A 16,971-nucleotide genomic window follows, 5' to 3' on the forward strand; every position below is an offset into this window, starting at 1 on the left:
TACTCAATTATCTAACCACTGAAGAATATAGCCTGAGATAAAGGGCACGGAGAAAAGTGAAATTTTACTCAATGTGCAGTTTGAATACTTCTTTTGATTGAGCAATATATGCTGAAAGTTTTGTGACACTGTGAGATCTAGTTTACTTTAAGCATATGTAATTACTACTAACTAGAAAATATCTAAAACATGTATATCCAAACTAGAGCATGGATTAGGAGTCTTTTTATTTGTTTGCTCTCAAAATGATGCCAAAATAACAATAAAAATTTAGAACAATGTACAGCAGTCACTATAGAATCCCTAAGATAACTATAATATTTTAAAATAAATAATGCTTCATATTTTTATTATTTCATGACATTTCTATTCACGAATCACCTTTTTTCCTAAATAAGTGTATCTATAATTTTATGAGTCATTTGTCCAAATATGTAGAACAGGTCTTTGGGAGAGAACAAATACACTCACAATTTTTCTTAATTGCCACCAGACTAGTTTATTTGTTTCTTTCGTAATACAAACATGCTATTCTCTTAGTTTTTATCTTCAATAACATATGAGAGATCCAAAATCAAATTGGCTGTCTCTACAGCCACCTGTAAGCCACTAAGCTTTGCAGTCAAACAGTCCAAGGTCAGGTTGCTGGCTGAGCCCACAGCTTCAAGTGGAAGGCAGGTTTGTGGCACAAAAGGATGACGTGTGCTTCTTAAGAAAGACCAGCTGAGTTCTTCCTGGCTATTGTATAATCCACAGCCACAATGTGAAAGCAAATCTGGCCAGTTAGCAATACAGGGAGAATCTGCCTGAACTGACCAAAGGTGTCCATACTTCATGTCAGTGAGAATTTCACCTCCATCATGTTCTAAAGAGCCAACAACAGATTCTAGGGCACTGCAAAATGCTTCAGCAATTAGTTGAAGTTCTGTTTGAGTACATTCATCATCTTTGAGAATGCTTTTGGGGTCGTTGTGAGTCTAAAGAGTAATAAAAACATTGAGAACACATACAAAGCAATTAATATAAACTGTTTAAGAAAAATAAGATACTGAATCAAAATCTTATTCCTAAAGTTACTACTTACTTTCATTTAATTTGGGGTTTGGTACAATGCTAATGGGCTTGTATGGGTCAGTCGGCCAGGCTGCAAACCCTTAACTAGGTTGGTTATAGTAAAAATGTATATACTACCAGTCATGTTACCAGAATGGGTGACTCAGGATGACCCCATCATCAGCTTATTCTGAATGAGGCGTGGTAGTGCCTCTTTAATACATGAAGAACAAGGCATAATGCATGTATTACAGGTTTCTCTGCACACAGGAGGAAGTTCCTGAAGACTGATGTCTCAAATGATGTACTTATTTATCTCTGCAAAATGTTTGAGATTTGTTTAAAATGAGAATGCACATATTTTTATTTGGAAATCATGATGTAAATTTTCACATCAATGTTTTAAAAAGGAATATTCTTCTCTTTAAATTAATGAAAAGGTAGTAAGACCATAAACTGTCTTCTGGTTTCACTATTTAAACAAGTTTATCCTAGAAATTCCAAGATAAAAAGAAAAATTAATATTTAGCCATGTACCACATACCAACGCTTCAGTCAATGACAGACTGCATATACAACAGTGGTCCCATAAGATTAGAAGGCCATATTTTTACTAACCTTTTCTATGTTTTGATATGTTTAGATACACAAATACCATTGTGCTACAATTACCTACAGTATTCAGTACAGTAACCTGCCGTAAGGGTTTGTAGCCTAGGAGCAATAGGCTAAACCACATAGCTTAGGAGTGTAGTAGGCTCTACCATGTAGGTTTCTGTAAGTACACTCTATACTGTTTGCACAACAATATTGCCTAATGATGCATTTCTCAGAATATATCCTTGTTGTTAAGCAACATGTCTGTATTAGCAAACTAACAACTGAATGATGGTTTAAAAAATCCATATCTTAACTGCTTAAAAACAGTGACTACTTTTCAACTCAAGACACCTTCTTCCTGCAAAAAACTTTCTCTAGTTTACTCAATTCCATTTCAGAACACATTATTGTCCGTTCAGCACCAATAGATTGGCACGAATTTTGTTTTCCATAATGTATATTCTGATAACTTTTCATGAAAGTGCTTTATCTTCAAACAGATTCTAAGTTACTTGGGGAGGGACAGGGCATGTTTACCCAATGAATCGACTGCTAATATCTGGAAAACACCTATACCTTTTTGTATCCATTTTCAAATAAAGTAGGCCAGTACTTATGACATAATCAGAACTACAATGCACTAAACTTATCTGAGAGCTGTCAGGAAATGGAGTTTCCCAGACTAATCAAAAAATTCTATTTAGTAGAATTAATAAATAACATACATAAATACCAATCTTAAAATTAGAATCTAATATGTGAACTGCTTAAATAAATGAAACTAACTGTTCTCTTGACGCTCTAGAAGATACTTAAGTATTCTGTAGAAACTTGGCCCTTTTGTTTGTGAACATCAATTATTACTGTATTGAAGCACTTGAGATCTCTAAGAGAACTCCCAATAACAGGATGCTAGCTTCAACATGCAGTACATGTAGACAATACTCAAAGAACGTGATCATTTGCTAAAATATTATTTTTATAATAAACCATTGTAATAAAGATATTACCTTATATTTACCTTGTTATTTCCCTCAAGTGTTTTGGATTATGTATTTTATTTAGACTACTGAAAAATTCAGTGTTAAAGGCTACAATTTTACCTATATCACAAACCTATACATGCACCCCTTAACCTAAAATAAAAGTTAAAACTAATAAACAAAAAGGCTACAGGATATTATGATTTTTAGCTTATTATCTCATAAAACAAAAGTTGCTGAGAATTCAGGTAATCCGAAGAGGATTATCTTATGTACCTTGTGTCTGATATATGCAGTCAGATGAGTTTCAGTACAGCCACCTCCCAACAAAGCCCACGGTTCCTTGAGTGTTAACTGCAGGACATGCAGTGCCGTCTGACACGTGAGCTAAGAAAAACCCCAAATCATCAGAATCAGACATTCACATCATATACACACACAAAAAGTCATGCTCTCAAAGCATCACAGTGAATACAAAGAGTATGATTTTAATTGCAAAAGAACAAAACTTGTGCTGTGCCAAGGTTGTCATGTGATAAAAACATTCTGAATAATAAGGTTTAGAGATTAAAGGAAGATACTTTAGTCAGAAGTTTGTTTCATGGAGCCAGATTAGTATTTTCTTTCGTATACACTTAGCTCTTCAAATTGAGACTGACAAATATATGGCCTCAAAATATCTGGGTCAACAAGGTTTGCTGGCACATCCACTAAAAAAAATTATTTCAGTCTAAATAATAAATTTATTTTGAATTGTTTTGGAAATAATACAGTTACATCCCAGCAATAATAAATAAAAAAAAACCACACAGACCTTTAACATTTACTAAGGATATATCCTTGAGCATACATGAATCTTTAAAACTTGTGACCAATCCCACAGATGATCATTTCCCTTGTATAAAAGTTGAATGTATTATTGCCGGCAGAGAACAGGAAACTCTGCTAAGCAGTGGATGATGGGTATTGACTGCTGAACTCATTTTCCAAGTGAATTATTCATACACATTAGCATCAAAGACTACACAATTCAAGTTAATTTCTTAGAAAAGTTCACATGTCAACGGCCTTTTAGGTTTCTTGTCAATAGTAGAAATAATAAATGGCAACACATGCCAAAATTATTATAATGCCACAGGCATTTAAATTAGCTTACTTGTGACTCTGCATTAGTCATTTTAATTTTTGCTTTCTATACTACCTAGGGAAGCTACGAAAAAAAAATTCATAATAACTGTTGAGTGACTAATTCCTCCCTCAGCCCCTGCATATAGAATTCAAAATTCATTACCTACCTTCAGCTCATCCCAGGCAGTTTCATTTCTGTTGCAGAGAAGCAAGCTGCAGATTGTTGCTTCATTAGGGATAAGATGAAAAAAATGTTTGGAGCCAAATTTTGCAGCGCACACATCTTTCACACTTCCATAACTATTAGGAGATATTGAGCCTAGGGATCCAATAGGCTGTGTTCCTATTTTTTAAAGATTAGAAAATACAAGATGTATAAGCAAAAGTGGAGCAAACAACCATTTAAAAGTATATTTATTTCTAGCCAACATAAAAGCCCCATAAGCATATAATTTAAAATATGAAATATAGGATAAATAAGATGAATCTCCCTAAATTGCTAAGTTATATTCTGCTACTAAAATGATATACAAATAAAGTAAAGCAGAAGTTATTTTGGTTTACAGAGCTCTTTGAAAATCTGTTAGAAGTCATTTTGTACTCTCTTCCCAGAAAAGGGGGCATACAATTTTGCATACATTTTCAGGGAGTTCAGAAACCCTCAAAGCCCACTCAGGGATTAGAGACCCCAAATTAAGAACTTCACTAATTTGGATTAAGGGTGATGTGAGGTGAGAGGCTATTTTTTAAAGGAATTATTATTTTCAATTTAAAATAAATGCAGCTATTCAAATGCTTGTGTAGCTGAATTCCTTCGGGGCTCTACATAGTGAATATGTAAGAACTAGTTTTTTGTCTAGCAACGATTTATAAAATAGCTAACTGAATTATGCCAAAATAAAGTGACATGCTTATTTCACTGTTATCATTTGATATATTAAGTATTTTGTCCTTCTACCCGCACATGTAAAATAGTAAAGTTTTATAAGCCACAAGTAAAAATACGAATAAAGAAGTTAGGGTGACTTGAATTCTCCAAATCTCCAAATGTAATGGAAGTTATTTAAGAAAAGAAACCTACACCAAACTCCTACAAGACACAATACTAATTTAAAGTCTAAAGCTATAATTCTGAGCCATTCACCACTTTGAGCTAGTTTCCTTTTCTTTCAGACTCACCTATAAAAGATGGTTTCTTTCAAACTAATGGGGTTTAGTTTGAAAGTCTAAAATCTTGGCCAGGTGTAATTACATGCCTGTAATCCCAGCACTTTAGGAGGCTGAGGCGGGCATCGCCTGAGGTCAGGAGTTCGAGACCAGCCTGGACAACATGGTGAAACCTGGCTAAAAATACAAAAAGTAGCCAGGCGTGGTGGCAGGTGCTTGTAATCCCAGCTGCTCGGGAGGTTGAGGCAGGAGAATCGCTTGAACTCCAGGGACGGAGGTTGCAGTGAGCAGTGAGCCAAGATCGTGCCACTGCACTCCAGCCTGGGCAATAGAGCGAGACTCCATCTAAAAAAAAAAAAAAAAAGTCTAAAATGCTATAAACACTTCCAGCTCAAAAAATTTATAGAATATAATCACTAAACAATTTCATTTATTTGAATATTGTTTACTTCTGAAGTCTTCAAAGTAACGAATACTTTAAAAAAGTGATCTAAGTAAAAAAAGCCAAAATCTTAAATAGTGTAATTTCTTTCACATGGTGGGAACAACAGATTCTAGTGAGAAGACTGGCTCTACTGCTTGAGTCACTGGATGCTGTCACTCATGTCATTTAACTTTCTGCCTCTGTCACATGAGAGGCAAGTGGGGATAATAATGCATACTTCACAAATAAATCAAATGTTAAAAATGCTCCAGGCCGGGCACGGTGGCTCACGCCTATAATCCCAGTACTTTTGGAGGCCGAGGTGGGTAGATCACCTGAGGTCAGGAGTTCAGGACCAGCCTGACCAATATGGTGAAACCCTGTCTCTACTAAAAATAGGAAAAATTAGCCGGGCGTGGTGGTGTGCACCTGTAGTCCCAGCTACTAGGGAGGCTGAGACAGAATTGCTTGAACCCAGGAGGTGGAGGTTGCAGTGAGCTAAGATTGCGCCACCCCACGCCAGCCTGGGCGACAGAGTGAGGCTCCATCTTAAAAAAACAAACAAAAAAACAACAAAAAAAACAAAAAAACCTCCGTAAGCTGCAATACGTTTCACATGTGGCACCCATCCACAGTATCACCCATTACGCAACCTATATCATTAATAAATAGGAATTTTGTTTGAAGGCCTGAAATGAGGTAATGTTAATACACCAGGGGAGATACGTAAGGCCAAAATCATACTTCATCTACCTAAAAGTTTACTTGTGCCACGTACCTGGTATAGTTTTCCGCCTCTTCTTTTTCTCAAAAGGTCTTTGCTCCCAAGACCCAGGACTAAAACTATGGCTGTTAATGCCATGTTTAGGTATATATTGTGGGCTAGTGTGGAAACCCAGCCCCCAGTTACAATATGGTTTCTATGGGAAAATTTTTTTTTTTTTGATAGGGAGTCTTGCTCTGTCACCAGGCTGGAGGGCAGTGGTGCAATCTCGGCTCACTGCAACCTCTACCTCCTGGGTTCAAGCAATTCTCCTGCCTCAGCCTCCCAAGTAACTGGGATTACAAGTGCGGCCACCATGCCCAGCTAATTTTTTTGTATTTTTAGTAGAGACGGGGTTTCACGATGTTGGCCAGGATGGTCTCGATCTCCTGACCTTGTGATCCACCCGCCTTGGCCTCTCAAAGTGCTGGGATCACAGGTGTGAGCCACCGCCCGACCTTTTTTTTTTTTTTTTTTTAAGATGTGGTCCTGCTTTGTTGCCCAGGCTGGACTTGAACTCCTCGGCTCAAGCAATCCTCCTGCCTCAACTTCCCAAGTAGCTGGGACTACAGGCATGTACCACACCTGGCTAAAGAGTCCCATATTTTAAAAATCAATCTGGAAGACCCAGTATTTACAAGCTGGAAATTGCCAGCTTCATGCAAAGCTAGTAGATATTTAAGGATATCAGTCTGACTTACCATACCAACAATGAGTTCTAAGGAATTATTTCCATTATTAAGAAACTTCTACTTTGACAGTCATTTGAGTCTTACAAAGGTAGGACAGTAACCCAGAGATACTATGTATTCAACACTGGGCATACATAAGGCTCCTTTTTGATAATTTATACTAAGACTTTTATTAATGAACTTTAACAATGGTTTAAGTCTAATAACTTAAAAATTGGAAACAATGCAGACTAAATGATCATCTTTCTGAGAGATTGTCAAAGCAATTAAAGGAACACTGAAAAGTAGCTCAAATTAGGAACTCTTCAGCTTGTCATTTTTCTTTGGCTCTAACAGGTCTTACATTTGCTTTTAATTTGCTGCGTTTGTAAAATACAGTGAATTTTTTTGCCTATTGTAGTTCTGTATATTAACAACTATATTTCAGTCAATTCAACAAACACTTTAGAACACCTACTGTGGGTCAGGCCCGTAATAGGTGTTGAAAGTAAAAGATGATCTTGGTCCTCAAGGTCAGCTGGAAACAGTTTTGACATAGGTAAAACAGTAGTGCGTGTACATCCCCCTCCCATTAGAAACAAGTACTTAAGCAGAAGTACAGAAGTTTGTTGCAATTATGATAAAGTGAAGAAAAAGGGGCATTCTAGTTACAAAATCATTTTCTAAATATAACATGATTTAAGAGTTTTGTGAATTGAGGCTGAAGAATTTTGTGCAAAGTATGAAACACCTTAGGATTATAAGGATGTTAGACTTTTCAATAACCTGTAAAATATTGGGGGGTCAGATTATGATATGAAAATGGCTATAATCAACTGCATTTTTAGTATGTGAACAATACAGGATCTTTTTCAGAAACCTCTGATGCCAGAAATGATACTGACACATGCTGTGTCAATTTTTCAAGATGTTAACAGTGACACAAACCAAAAATATCTCTGCTCAAAAAAGTGTGATTTATTAACTGTAAGGGGCAAAACCAAGAGTGAGTTTTACCTGTCATTTTAGTCAGGGGTTCCATCAGAGTCACTCCAATTCTGTCTACGGCAATAACACGATGCATATTGAGAAACTGCTTCAAAGATGGATGTATAACTTTTTGGCACAGGACAAGATCTACATGGTCACTGACTAGCTGCCTTCCTAGGTTAAGCAGCTGGTCCAGGACTGCATTTTCAAGAGAAACCCCATAACTGACCACCACAGTTCCTTCTCCAGTGTCAGAAATGTCTCCGGATAAAGTTGTACAAAAGAGTGCCACCTTGAGGGCAGTTGATTTTTTGATAGGTAATAGCCTCATTAATTGAACTTCTGACATTTCAATGAGTATCCCAGGTAATACAGTGGAATCTATAACTCTTTGATCTTTTAAAGGTACAATTAAACTCTTTCCTAAAATGATGTGGCCTTCAGCATTTTCTGGAATTGTTAGCAAAAAGGCTCTCAGAATCAAAGCACTGACATGCTCTGTTTCCTCTCTGGTGAGCATACAGGCAGGTTTACTTGTTAATATACTGCGAACCAAACAAAGGAGGATCTGAGTACTACTAAAGTCGACTGGGATTCGACAACCACAGGTCTCGGACTTGAGATAACTGATGCAAAGACTCAAAAGATGTTTATTTAATCTAATGACAGTGGTGGGTGTCAAGCCTAATCTCTGAACATTTTCAATCAGGTTGCAGCAAAGAATGGCTGTGAATAAGCCACAATCACTGAAGCTTGACACATGATTCTGCACGGAGATTGTCAGGATCTTTAAAATGGGATGTGTGACCAAAAGGTGACTGAGCAGGGCTGAGGACTGTGAGGTTGTGCACACATAACCTCCAAAGCCATTGTGCAGCTGCTTCAGCCTACCTGAAGGGCCATAGCATGATGTTACGATCCTTTTCAAGACAGAAAGTGTGGTCCTGACTCTCTCAGATGTCAGTGGTTCACTCTTACACAATGATGGCTTCTTAGCTTCCAAACGAGACATCTTACTTCAGGTGGTAACTAGTGAAGACCGTTTTTATTTTGTAAACCACATTTTTCTATTTATTCCATTATCACGTTTTAACATTAAAAATTATTCTTTAGGAATTAAAGTATGAATATGCAGCATTGTGGCTATAAAATCAAAGAGTTCAATGTTTATGAAGCTAATCAGCATATAATGGTTTCACGACAAATTAGTAATTCCAAATATTTATTTTACTTCACTCTTCAATACTCTCTTGTTTGCTTTGAGACTGAGATTTTACAGACTGCTTTGCAGACTTCTGTAAAAAGTATGTTCCAACATGGACACCTATGAAAGATATCCCAGCTACAAGAAGCCAGTTCTTTCTAATCCAACTGGTATTTTTCATCTCTTCTTTCGACATGAAGCTCAGATTCAAAGCCGCTTCTTTATCTAAGAAATAAAAATAAAACATTTTACAGAAATACTTCCCAAGCATTTTGTAGGCTGCAGTTTAATAATTTATTCTAATGCTCTGCTGGCTTTTTAGAAAAAGAAACTACTAACTGGCATAAACCTCCCGAAAATGAGAAAAGTAAACCAACTTTGACTTAAAATTCCTTTATTCTTCAATAAGTCCTGCTACAAGAAAAAGTGCTTGTACTTCAGTGATTCTGTAAGGCACAACAACATGGCTAGAAAGCTTACAGCAGTTATTTGAATATGGCATGCTTCTAGGAGAGAAATGCTACAATATAAAACAGAGAATTAGGTCTCTGAGCCTTTTTTTTTTTTTTCTTCTTGAGATGGAGTTTCGCTCTTGTTGCCCAGGCTGGAGTGCAATGGCGCAATCTCGGCTCACCACAACCTCCGCCTCCTGGGTTCAAGCAATTCTCCTGCCTCAGCCTCCCCAGTGGCAGGGATCACAGGCATGTGCCACCATGCTCAGCTAATTTTATATTTTTAGTAGAGACAGAGTTTCTCCATGTTTGTCAGGTTGGTCTCGAACTCCTGACCTCAGGTGATCCGCCCGCCTCTGCCTCCCAAAGTGCTGGGATTACGGGCATGAGCCACTGCGCCCGGCAATCTCTAGTCTTAAAAGAGGTCCCAAATATTTTTATTCTCCGACATCAAGATTTAATATTATGTTTTTATCTATAATTGTGGTTTGCTTGGAAACTTTAGGTTTGAACAGAAGTGCATTTACATCAAGTCCTGTTTATAAATAATTATAAAAACAAGATAGCTGTTGGCATGCCTACTGCAGAAACTCACTAATGTATAGTCTATATTTAGCTGAATAAATCTGCACAACACATTGTACCAGAAAACAAACCATGTTTTAAACACCTGGCTAATGTCAGAGCTAATTTTCTATCATTTTACTTTATTAATCAATGATTGTCAGTTTTGGAAGTCCTAGTCAACTAATCCTCCCCAAAGCACTGGTTAATGACAGTACCAAAATGCAAAAACCAAGGGATATGCTGGATAACACCAACAACAAAAACAGGATCTGAGTTGCAATTCAATTTCAAAGTCTAAATATCATAAAATGTTATCATCATATATCAAATGGACACATAGAAATACAATTCTAGTTTCCTTAACAAGGTAGTGTCCTTGTTAAAAAAAAGTGTGCCTTGAGGCATAAATTCTTGACACATTAATAATAATGTGTGAAAAGAATAAAAATGTTAGCTCACAGATCTTACCTGTTGAGGCCTGGTGTTTTAAAGGTACAATTATTAGTTAGTATTTCCAAGAATATGCTGACTATGGTAGGGTCTGGGAGAGCATTTAGCATAAATGAAACAAATCTGTTTAGCCTAAGGTACTTCCTAAAAGTAGGCTACAGCATAGTATGGTGATCAGACCCAAACCCTGATTTGAAGATGTGCAAAGAGGTGGGCAGAACAAGGGAATGTTATGCAAAATGTTATTTTGGTTACTGCTCCCAATTTAAAGGGCTGTAACCATGGCAACTGGGCCCAAATAAAGTAAGGGCAATAATGGTCAGCTTTCTTCCTGTGGTGATAAAGCTATTGTCAACTTTTGTGTGGCATGAGGAGGGAAAGAAAAATCTGTTTATCTATGCCAGGAACAGCCAAGGTACTTAAATATTTCAATGGTTATTTCAGATTCAGCAAAATCTGAGAAATACATTTAAATGAAACCTCATAGTGACTTCTATATGGTAACTTGCATGTTAAAACTTACACACACACACACACACACACACACACACACAATAAAAACTATGATTAAGAAAATGGTTTTTCTAGTTAGAACATTTTCAGTACTTAATAGTGACATGTAACTTTTCAAAAACAGAATGCTATGTTGGCACCTCTGTCAGTCTCACGGTAGTGAGACCAGTATACACATCTTTTGGCTAGTATTTCATTAAAATGACAAAGAAATCACTGAAAGTGTTAACGACTCCCAAATCATTTTAAAGATGCCAAAACTTGTTGACCTGTGGTCACAGGTCTAGACTTGAACAAAAGAAGGTACAAAAAAGAGAAAAATATCCAAACCACTGGAGCTAGTTTATAGAACATGTTTGGAAGTATCAGTTCAGCTCTATTAAAACTCTTTCTTCCTAAACAAGGAGCTCCATAATTCCAAGAGTTACCATCAGATGAATGGTCCTGACTATTCCTGGATGCAGAGGCTTAGCAGATGGGTCTTTGTTGTTGTTGTTGCAGTGATGGATAACTTAATTAAAATAACAGTAAAACTTGCATGACTGTCTTCTAAAGTAAGAGGTGCACTATAAAATATGATTTAAAGAAAATATAAACAGGTAAAAGTTTTTCCTAAAAGCAAATGGAGTTCTTTGGCAAAAAGACTGATTATAGGTGAGGTAAGAAATACACAAGGAAAGCTGGGGTCCTTTTCTGCCAAAAAGTAAGCATATATTAAAGACTACCTGGGTCATATCACAAGGACAAAGGAAAAACAACAGGAGTCAACATGGAGAGGATCCAAAATGGGACAACTTTAGCATTAAAAAAAAAATGACGACTGCAATAGATTAAGATAACTGAAATATATGCAAACCCACAGGTTCATACTAACACCAAAAACAAAAACCTTAAGCGGTTTGAGCACTCATTAGTATAAAAAGCAATAAAGGGAATTACAGAGATAAAACATTTATCTTGCTTTCCTTGTATAAATGCATTTTGGGGTAACTGAATGGTTGACAATGGAAAGTTGTTCCAGCTAATACATGGAGAAGGAATGTTAGAATTTGAGCAGCATCATTTGGCAGCCCCTAATGAAATAGTGTATTAGACCACATACAGTGGTTGGTAAATTAAGCCTAGGGACCACATCCAGCCTGCTGCCTGTTTTCATAAACGAAGTTTTATTGGAAAGCAGCCATGCTCATTAATTTGTGTACTGTGTATGAGTGCTCTTACACTACAACAGAAAGCGGAAGGGTTGGTACAGACACTATGTGATCTTCAAAGCCTAAAATATTTACTATCTGGTCTTTTATAGAAAAAAGTTTGCCAATTTCTAGGTTACAGCAATGATAATGAATAGTCGCTGATAATTTATTAAGTAAAAGATCATCTGGCCAACATGGTTAAACCCTGTCTCTACTAAACATATACAAAAATCTAGCCAGGTGTGGTGGCAGGTGCCTGTAATCCTAGCTACTCCGGAGATTGAGGCAGGAGAATCACTTCAACCCAGGAGGCAGAGGTTGCAGTGAGCTGACATCGCCTTACAGCATCTTTAAAAAAAAAAAAAGAAAAAAGGGGGGAACTTTACAATGGAAAGAAACACTGCTAACTTGCCTGTTAGTCTTAGCAACACTGGCTAGACGTAGTGGCTCTTGCCTGTAATCCTATCACTTTGGGAGGCCAAGGCAGGAGGGTTGCTTGAGGCCGGAAATTTGAGACCAGCCTGGGCAACACAGCAAGACCCTGGTTCTAAAAAAATTTTAGAACTTAGCCAGGTATGCTGGTGGATGCCTGTAGTCACAGCTACTTGGGATGCTAAGGTTGGAGGATGGCCTGTGCCCAAGAGTTTGAGGCTGCAGTGAACTATGATACGCTACTATACTGTAGCCTGGGTGACAAATCAAGGCCTGTGCCCAAGAGTTTGAGGTTGCAGTGAGCTATGATATGCTACTGCACTGTAGCCTGGGTGACAAATCAAGGCCCTTCTCTCTCTAAAAAAAAAAAAAAAACAAAAACAAAACAAAAAACAAAAAAAAACTAACACCACCACCATCAAAAGTGGATCAGACATTATATGTGAAACAACATGATTACCTAGGATCTATTCCACAGTACCATCTATGAAGTATTCTTGTTCAAAAAATAAATTAAAAAAAAAAATGAAAGTAGTCTCTTAATATAAGTACAAGATTACAGGAAATAGGGGAGAGAGGCAAATTGTTAAAAGACAAGATGAGGAAGCAATCAGCCAAATTGAGAATGTGGGAATTTTTTTTAAAGGCAGATTTAGGAGGGGAATTGAAAACAGACATTGTCTATCAAATGCAATATGTAGACCTTGTTTGGATCCTGATTCCAACAAACCACCTGTAACGATTTTTTAAGACAAATTCAGAAATATAAACATGGCCTTGGGTATCAAACTGTAGGTAAAGAGTCACTGTTAAGTTTTTCTGGGTGATAATGTAAATGTGTTTGTGTATGTGTGTTTAGTCTTACTGTTAAAGACACGTACTAAAGGACTACATAGTCGAGCTTAAGATTTGATTTAAAATATTCTAGCAGTTCAAAAAACAGAGGAAAAGATGGATAAAAGAAGACTGGCAAAATGCTATCAACTATCAAAGCTAGTTGTGGCAAAATGCCGCTAACTATTAAAGCCAGCTGATGGATACTTGAGGGCTCAATACACCATCCTCTCTCTACTTTGTGGCACGTATGTAATTTTCCATAACGAAACTAAGAATAGAAAATAAGAGACAAATACAATGCATTTTTAGATGTACTTCAACTATTTGGAATTGGTGTTTAACTTACTCTAAATCTGGCTCTAACTTTTGCTTACTAAATGCCTGTTTAAATATCTGCTTCTGCTTGCTTGACAGGAAATGTTAGCCTCTAAAACTTTTTTTTTTTTTGAGACGGAGTCTCGCTCTGTCGCCCAGGCTGGAGTGCAGTGGCCGGATCTCGGCTCACTGCAAGCTCCGCCTCCCGAGTAGCTGGGACTACAGGCGCCCTCCCCCTCGTCCGGCTAGTTTTTTGTATTTTTTAGTAGAGACGGGGTTTCACCGTGTTAGCCAGGATGGTCTAGGTCTCCTGACCTCGTGATCCGCCCGTCTCGGCCTCCCAAAGTGCTGGGATTACAGGCGTGAGCCACCGCGCCCAGTCCCTCTAAAACTTTCAACCATTGCTTCATTGGCATCTAAAACCTCTTACTACATTCACCTAATATTTTGGAAGAGATTCTTTTCTCAGCTCTATTTTTCCCCCAAGAGTATTTATTTTTGCACGACAAGAAACTACTTAATATTCTTCCTCCAAAGTTTGGCCATACCTGGCCTGCAAACTGTTATGACCATCTTTTTGTTCTTTACTTCTTGTCATAATTACAATATACATACATAATATAATGGTCTTACTACAGTCTGGAAGACTATATACATAAAAATCCAGCATCTAATAAATTCTGTGACTCCCTACTCATATATATTAAAACTCTTCCTATAAATACAAATTTTATGTCCTAAAGTTACTCTTTTAAGTTGTTAAGCTTCTATGTTACTATGTGGCTTTTTATATATAATAATTGTCTAATATATTAAGCCATGCTCTTCCACTTCTGCTTATGAACATTTAAAAATAAAATGCTGATTTAAAATATTGTTGAAACCAGTAATTATATTATAAATCAAAATCTCAGACCAAGGCTTATAAATAAGGAAAATCTTACTGAGGTTCTTCTTCTATAAAGAGCAGAACCTTACACTCATCTACCTTATGTCAAAACTTACAGCATATTATTCACGTCAAGGTTAAAAAGTAAATTACAATAGAAAATGCTTTACAATTATAAGGTCACAGTTCTTTATCTGAAACTCCTTGGGCTAGATGAGTTTCATAATTCAGAATTTCTTAGATTTTATAAATACAATATAGTGTATATAACATTCATAATCAATATAATCATAATATAGTATAACGCTATATTATAGTAAATCAAATGCAACAAATGCCAATAAAATTTCTGCAGTGAAACTCAATTTTCATATTAAGTGGAATTAAAAACAGTAACCTCCCCCATTTATCTATGAGGCATATATTCCAAGACCACCCAGTGGATGCCTGAAACTGCATATAGCACTAAACCCTATATATACTATGTTTTCATCTTGTACATACATACCTATGATAAAGTTCAATTTATAAATTAGGCGCAATACTCTTGTGCTTTGGGTACATTGTGAAGTAAAGTAAGGGTTACCTGAATGTAAGTGCAGAGATACCACCACAGTTGATCTACCCCAGAGTGCTACTAAGTGACTAACGAGCAGGTAGACAGACAACGGAATGACTCACATCCTGGGTGGATGAAGTAGAATAGCCCAGGATTTCATCATGCTATTCAGAAAGGTGCATAATTTAAACTTTATGAATTGCTTATTTCTGGAATTTTCTATTTAATATTTTCAGACTAGGGTTGACTGCAGGTAACTGAAACTGAAGAAAGCCAAACTACGGATAAAGGGAGACAACTGCACTGCAAATTGTCTCATGTCAGTTAAGATCAAGTTTTGCTGCCAAAGGAGTTAGGATAAAATGTTTTGGTTTTGAGAACTTTTTGAATTTTGGAATTATGGATAAGGGACTACAGACCTGAATTATATAACTCCATCCTCTTTATTTCAGTGACTGTCAAAAGTAACAAATTATGGTCAAGCTAAAATAGTTCATGTTAACACATGAATACAATTAGTTTCGTATTATAAAAAAAAAAAAAGAACACTAATAGAAGAAAAGAATCTTGTACAAATTCAGACTTTTGTGGTATGTAATGGTAAGGAGTCAGGGGCTCCTTTGTACATGTTCATGATCCTGGGGATGCTGCTAGCAAAACTGCCCTTTCCCTTTGCATTCAATTGACTGCCAGGCAAGGGTCAAATGTCTCTGCACAACAAACTTTTCTAGAAACAACTGCAGGATAGTACAGTGGGTCATAATAAAAACAACAGGTAACTTGCCAATTTAGGCTTTTCCTTGCCAGAGATCTAACAGATCGAGTTTCCCATTGTTGGAATGTACCATATGATTAACCAACCAGATGAAATGGAACTTACCTAAAGATCGCAAGCCTGCTACTTCCCTTGGATTTGGCTCTTCTGAAGATTTGAAAGTCTCAGACTATCTTCCTCAGGAATGTCGTTGTTTTTAGGTATTTGGAAAACAGGGCTGCTTTTGATTCTGTACCACCCCAAATGTATGAGCCCAACTAAAGGGACCATAACAATCAAAACTTTGTAGTCTCTCCACAAGTTCTGAAGGCTCATAGTACTTCAGTATCGGTGTACCTAAGAAAAGGTTACAGTTAGAGGAAAAAATCCCACTAAAACCCATAACCTCCCTTTGATTACATTTCTAAATCACTACAACTAGCATGCTGTACTCTAACAAACGCTGACTGTTAAAGATTTTTAATTATAATACATTGCAATGTTAATAAACAAAAAGAGACATGTCGTTGACCCAAAGGGAGCAGGCAGTCAGCCTTGGGGAACTTACAGAGCAATACTGACTTTTCGGCAACAATTGTAAAGGAGCAACATTACCTGCTGGAAAAGCTATATGGATCTTTGAAAACACACATGCATGGAGCGTTCTGCAAATATATTAATGTTCTCTGAGCCACAATAGAGTAAGAGCCTTTTTTTTAAGTTATATTTTTAAAAAATTATAATTACAGGCTGAGTGTGGTGGCTCACGCCTGTAATCCCAGCACTTTGGGAGGCTGAGACGGGCAGATCAACTGAGGTCAGGAGTTCAAGACCAGCCTGGGCAACATAGTGAAACATCATTTCTACTAAAAGTACAACTATTAGTTGGATATGGTGGTGAATGCCTGTAATCCTAGCTACCTGGGAGGCTGAGTCAGGAGACTCGCTTGAACCTGGGAGGTGGAGGTTGCAGTGAGCCAAGATCGTGCCACTGCACTGGGCAACAGAAGGAGACTCCATCACAAAA

General features: G+C 37.0%; 1 protein-coding gene across 3 annotated transcripts in view; it reads right to left on the bottom strand.

The window, feature by feature from the left end:
• Positions 1-473: 473 nt before the first annotated feature.
• MKKS (McKusick-Kaufman syndrome) overlaps positions 474-16,971 on the bottom strand; it is a 29,700-nt gene continuing 13,202 nt past the window's right edge. For 2 of the 3 annotated variants that reach the window (XM_011998733.1, XM_011998738.1), the window contains exons 2-6: positions 16,071-16,301; positions 7,807-9,208; positions 3,932-4,107; positions 2,913-3,023; positions 474-977 (exon numbers count right to left, since the gene is read on the bottom strand). In XM_011998733.1, coding sequence (XP_011854123.1) covers positions 537-977; positions 2,913-3,023; positions 3,932-4,107; positions 7,807-8,791 — 1,713 coding nt within the window. In that variant the 5' untranslated portion in view covers positions 8,792-9,208; positions 16,071-16,301 and the 3' untranslated portion in view covers positions 474-536. Of the gene's footprint in view, positions 978-2,912; positions 3,024-3,931; positions 4,108-7,806; positions 9,209-16,066; positions 16,302-16,971 lie in introns of all 3 variants that reach the window. The other variant, XM_011998744.1, reaches the window with a different exon arrangement.

Source organism: Mandrillus leucophaeus, unplaced genomic scaffold (assembly GCF_000951045.1).
Source record: "Mandrillus leucophaeus isolate KB7577 unplaced genomic scaffold, Mleu.le_1.0 Scaffold116, whole genome shotgun sequence".
NCBI lineage: Eukaryota > Metazoa > Chordata > Mammalia > Primates > Cercopithecidae > Mandrillus > Mandrillus leucophaeus.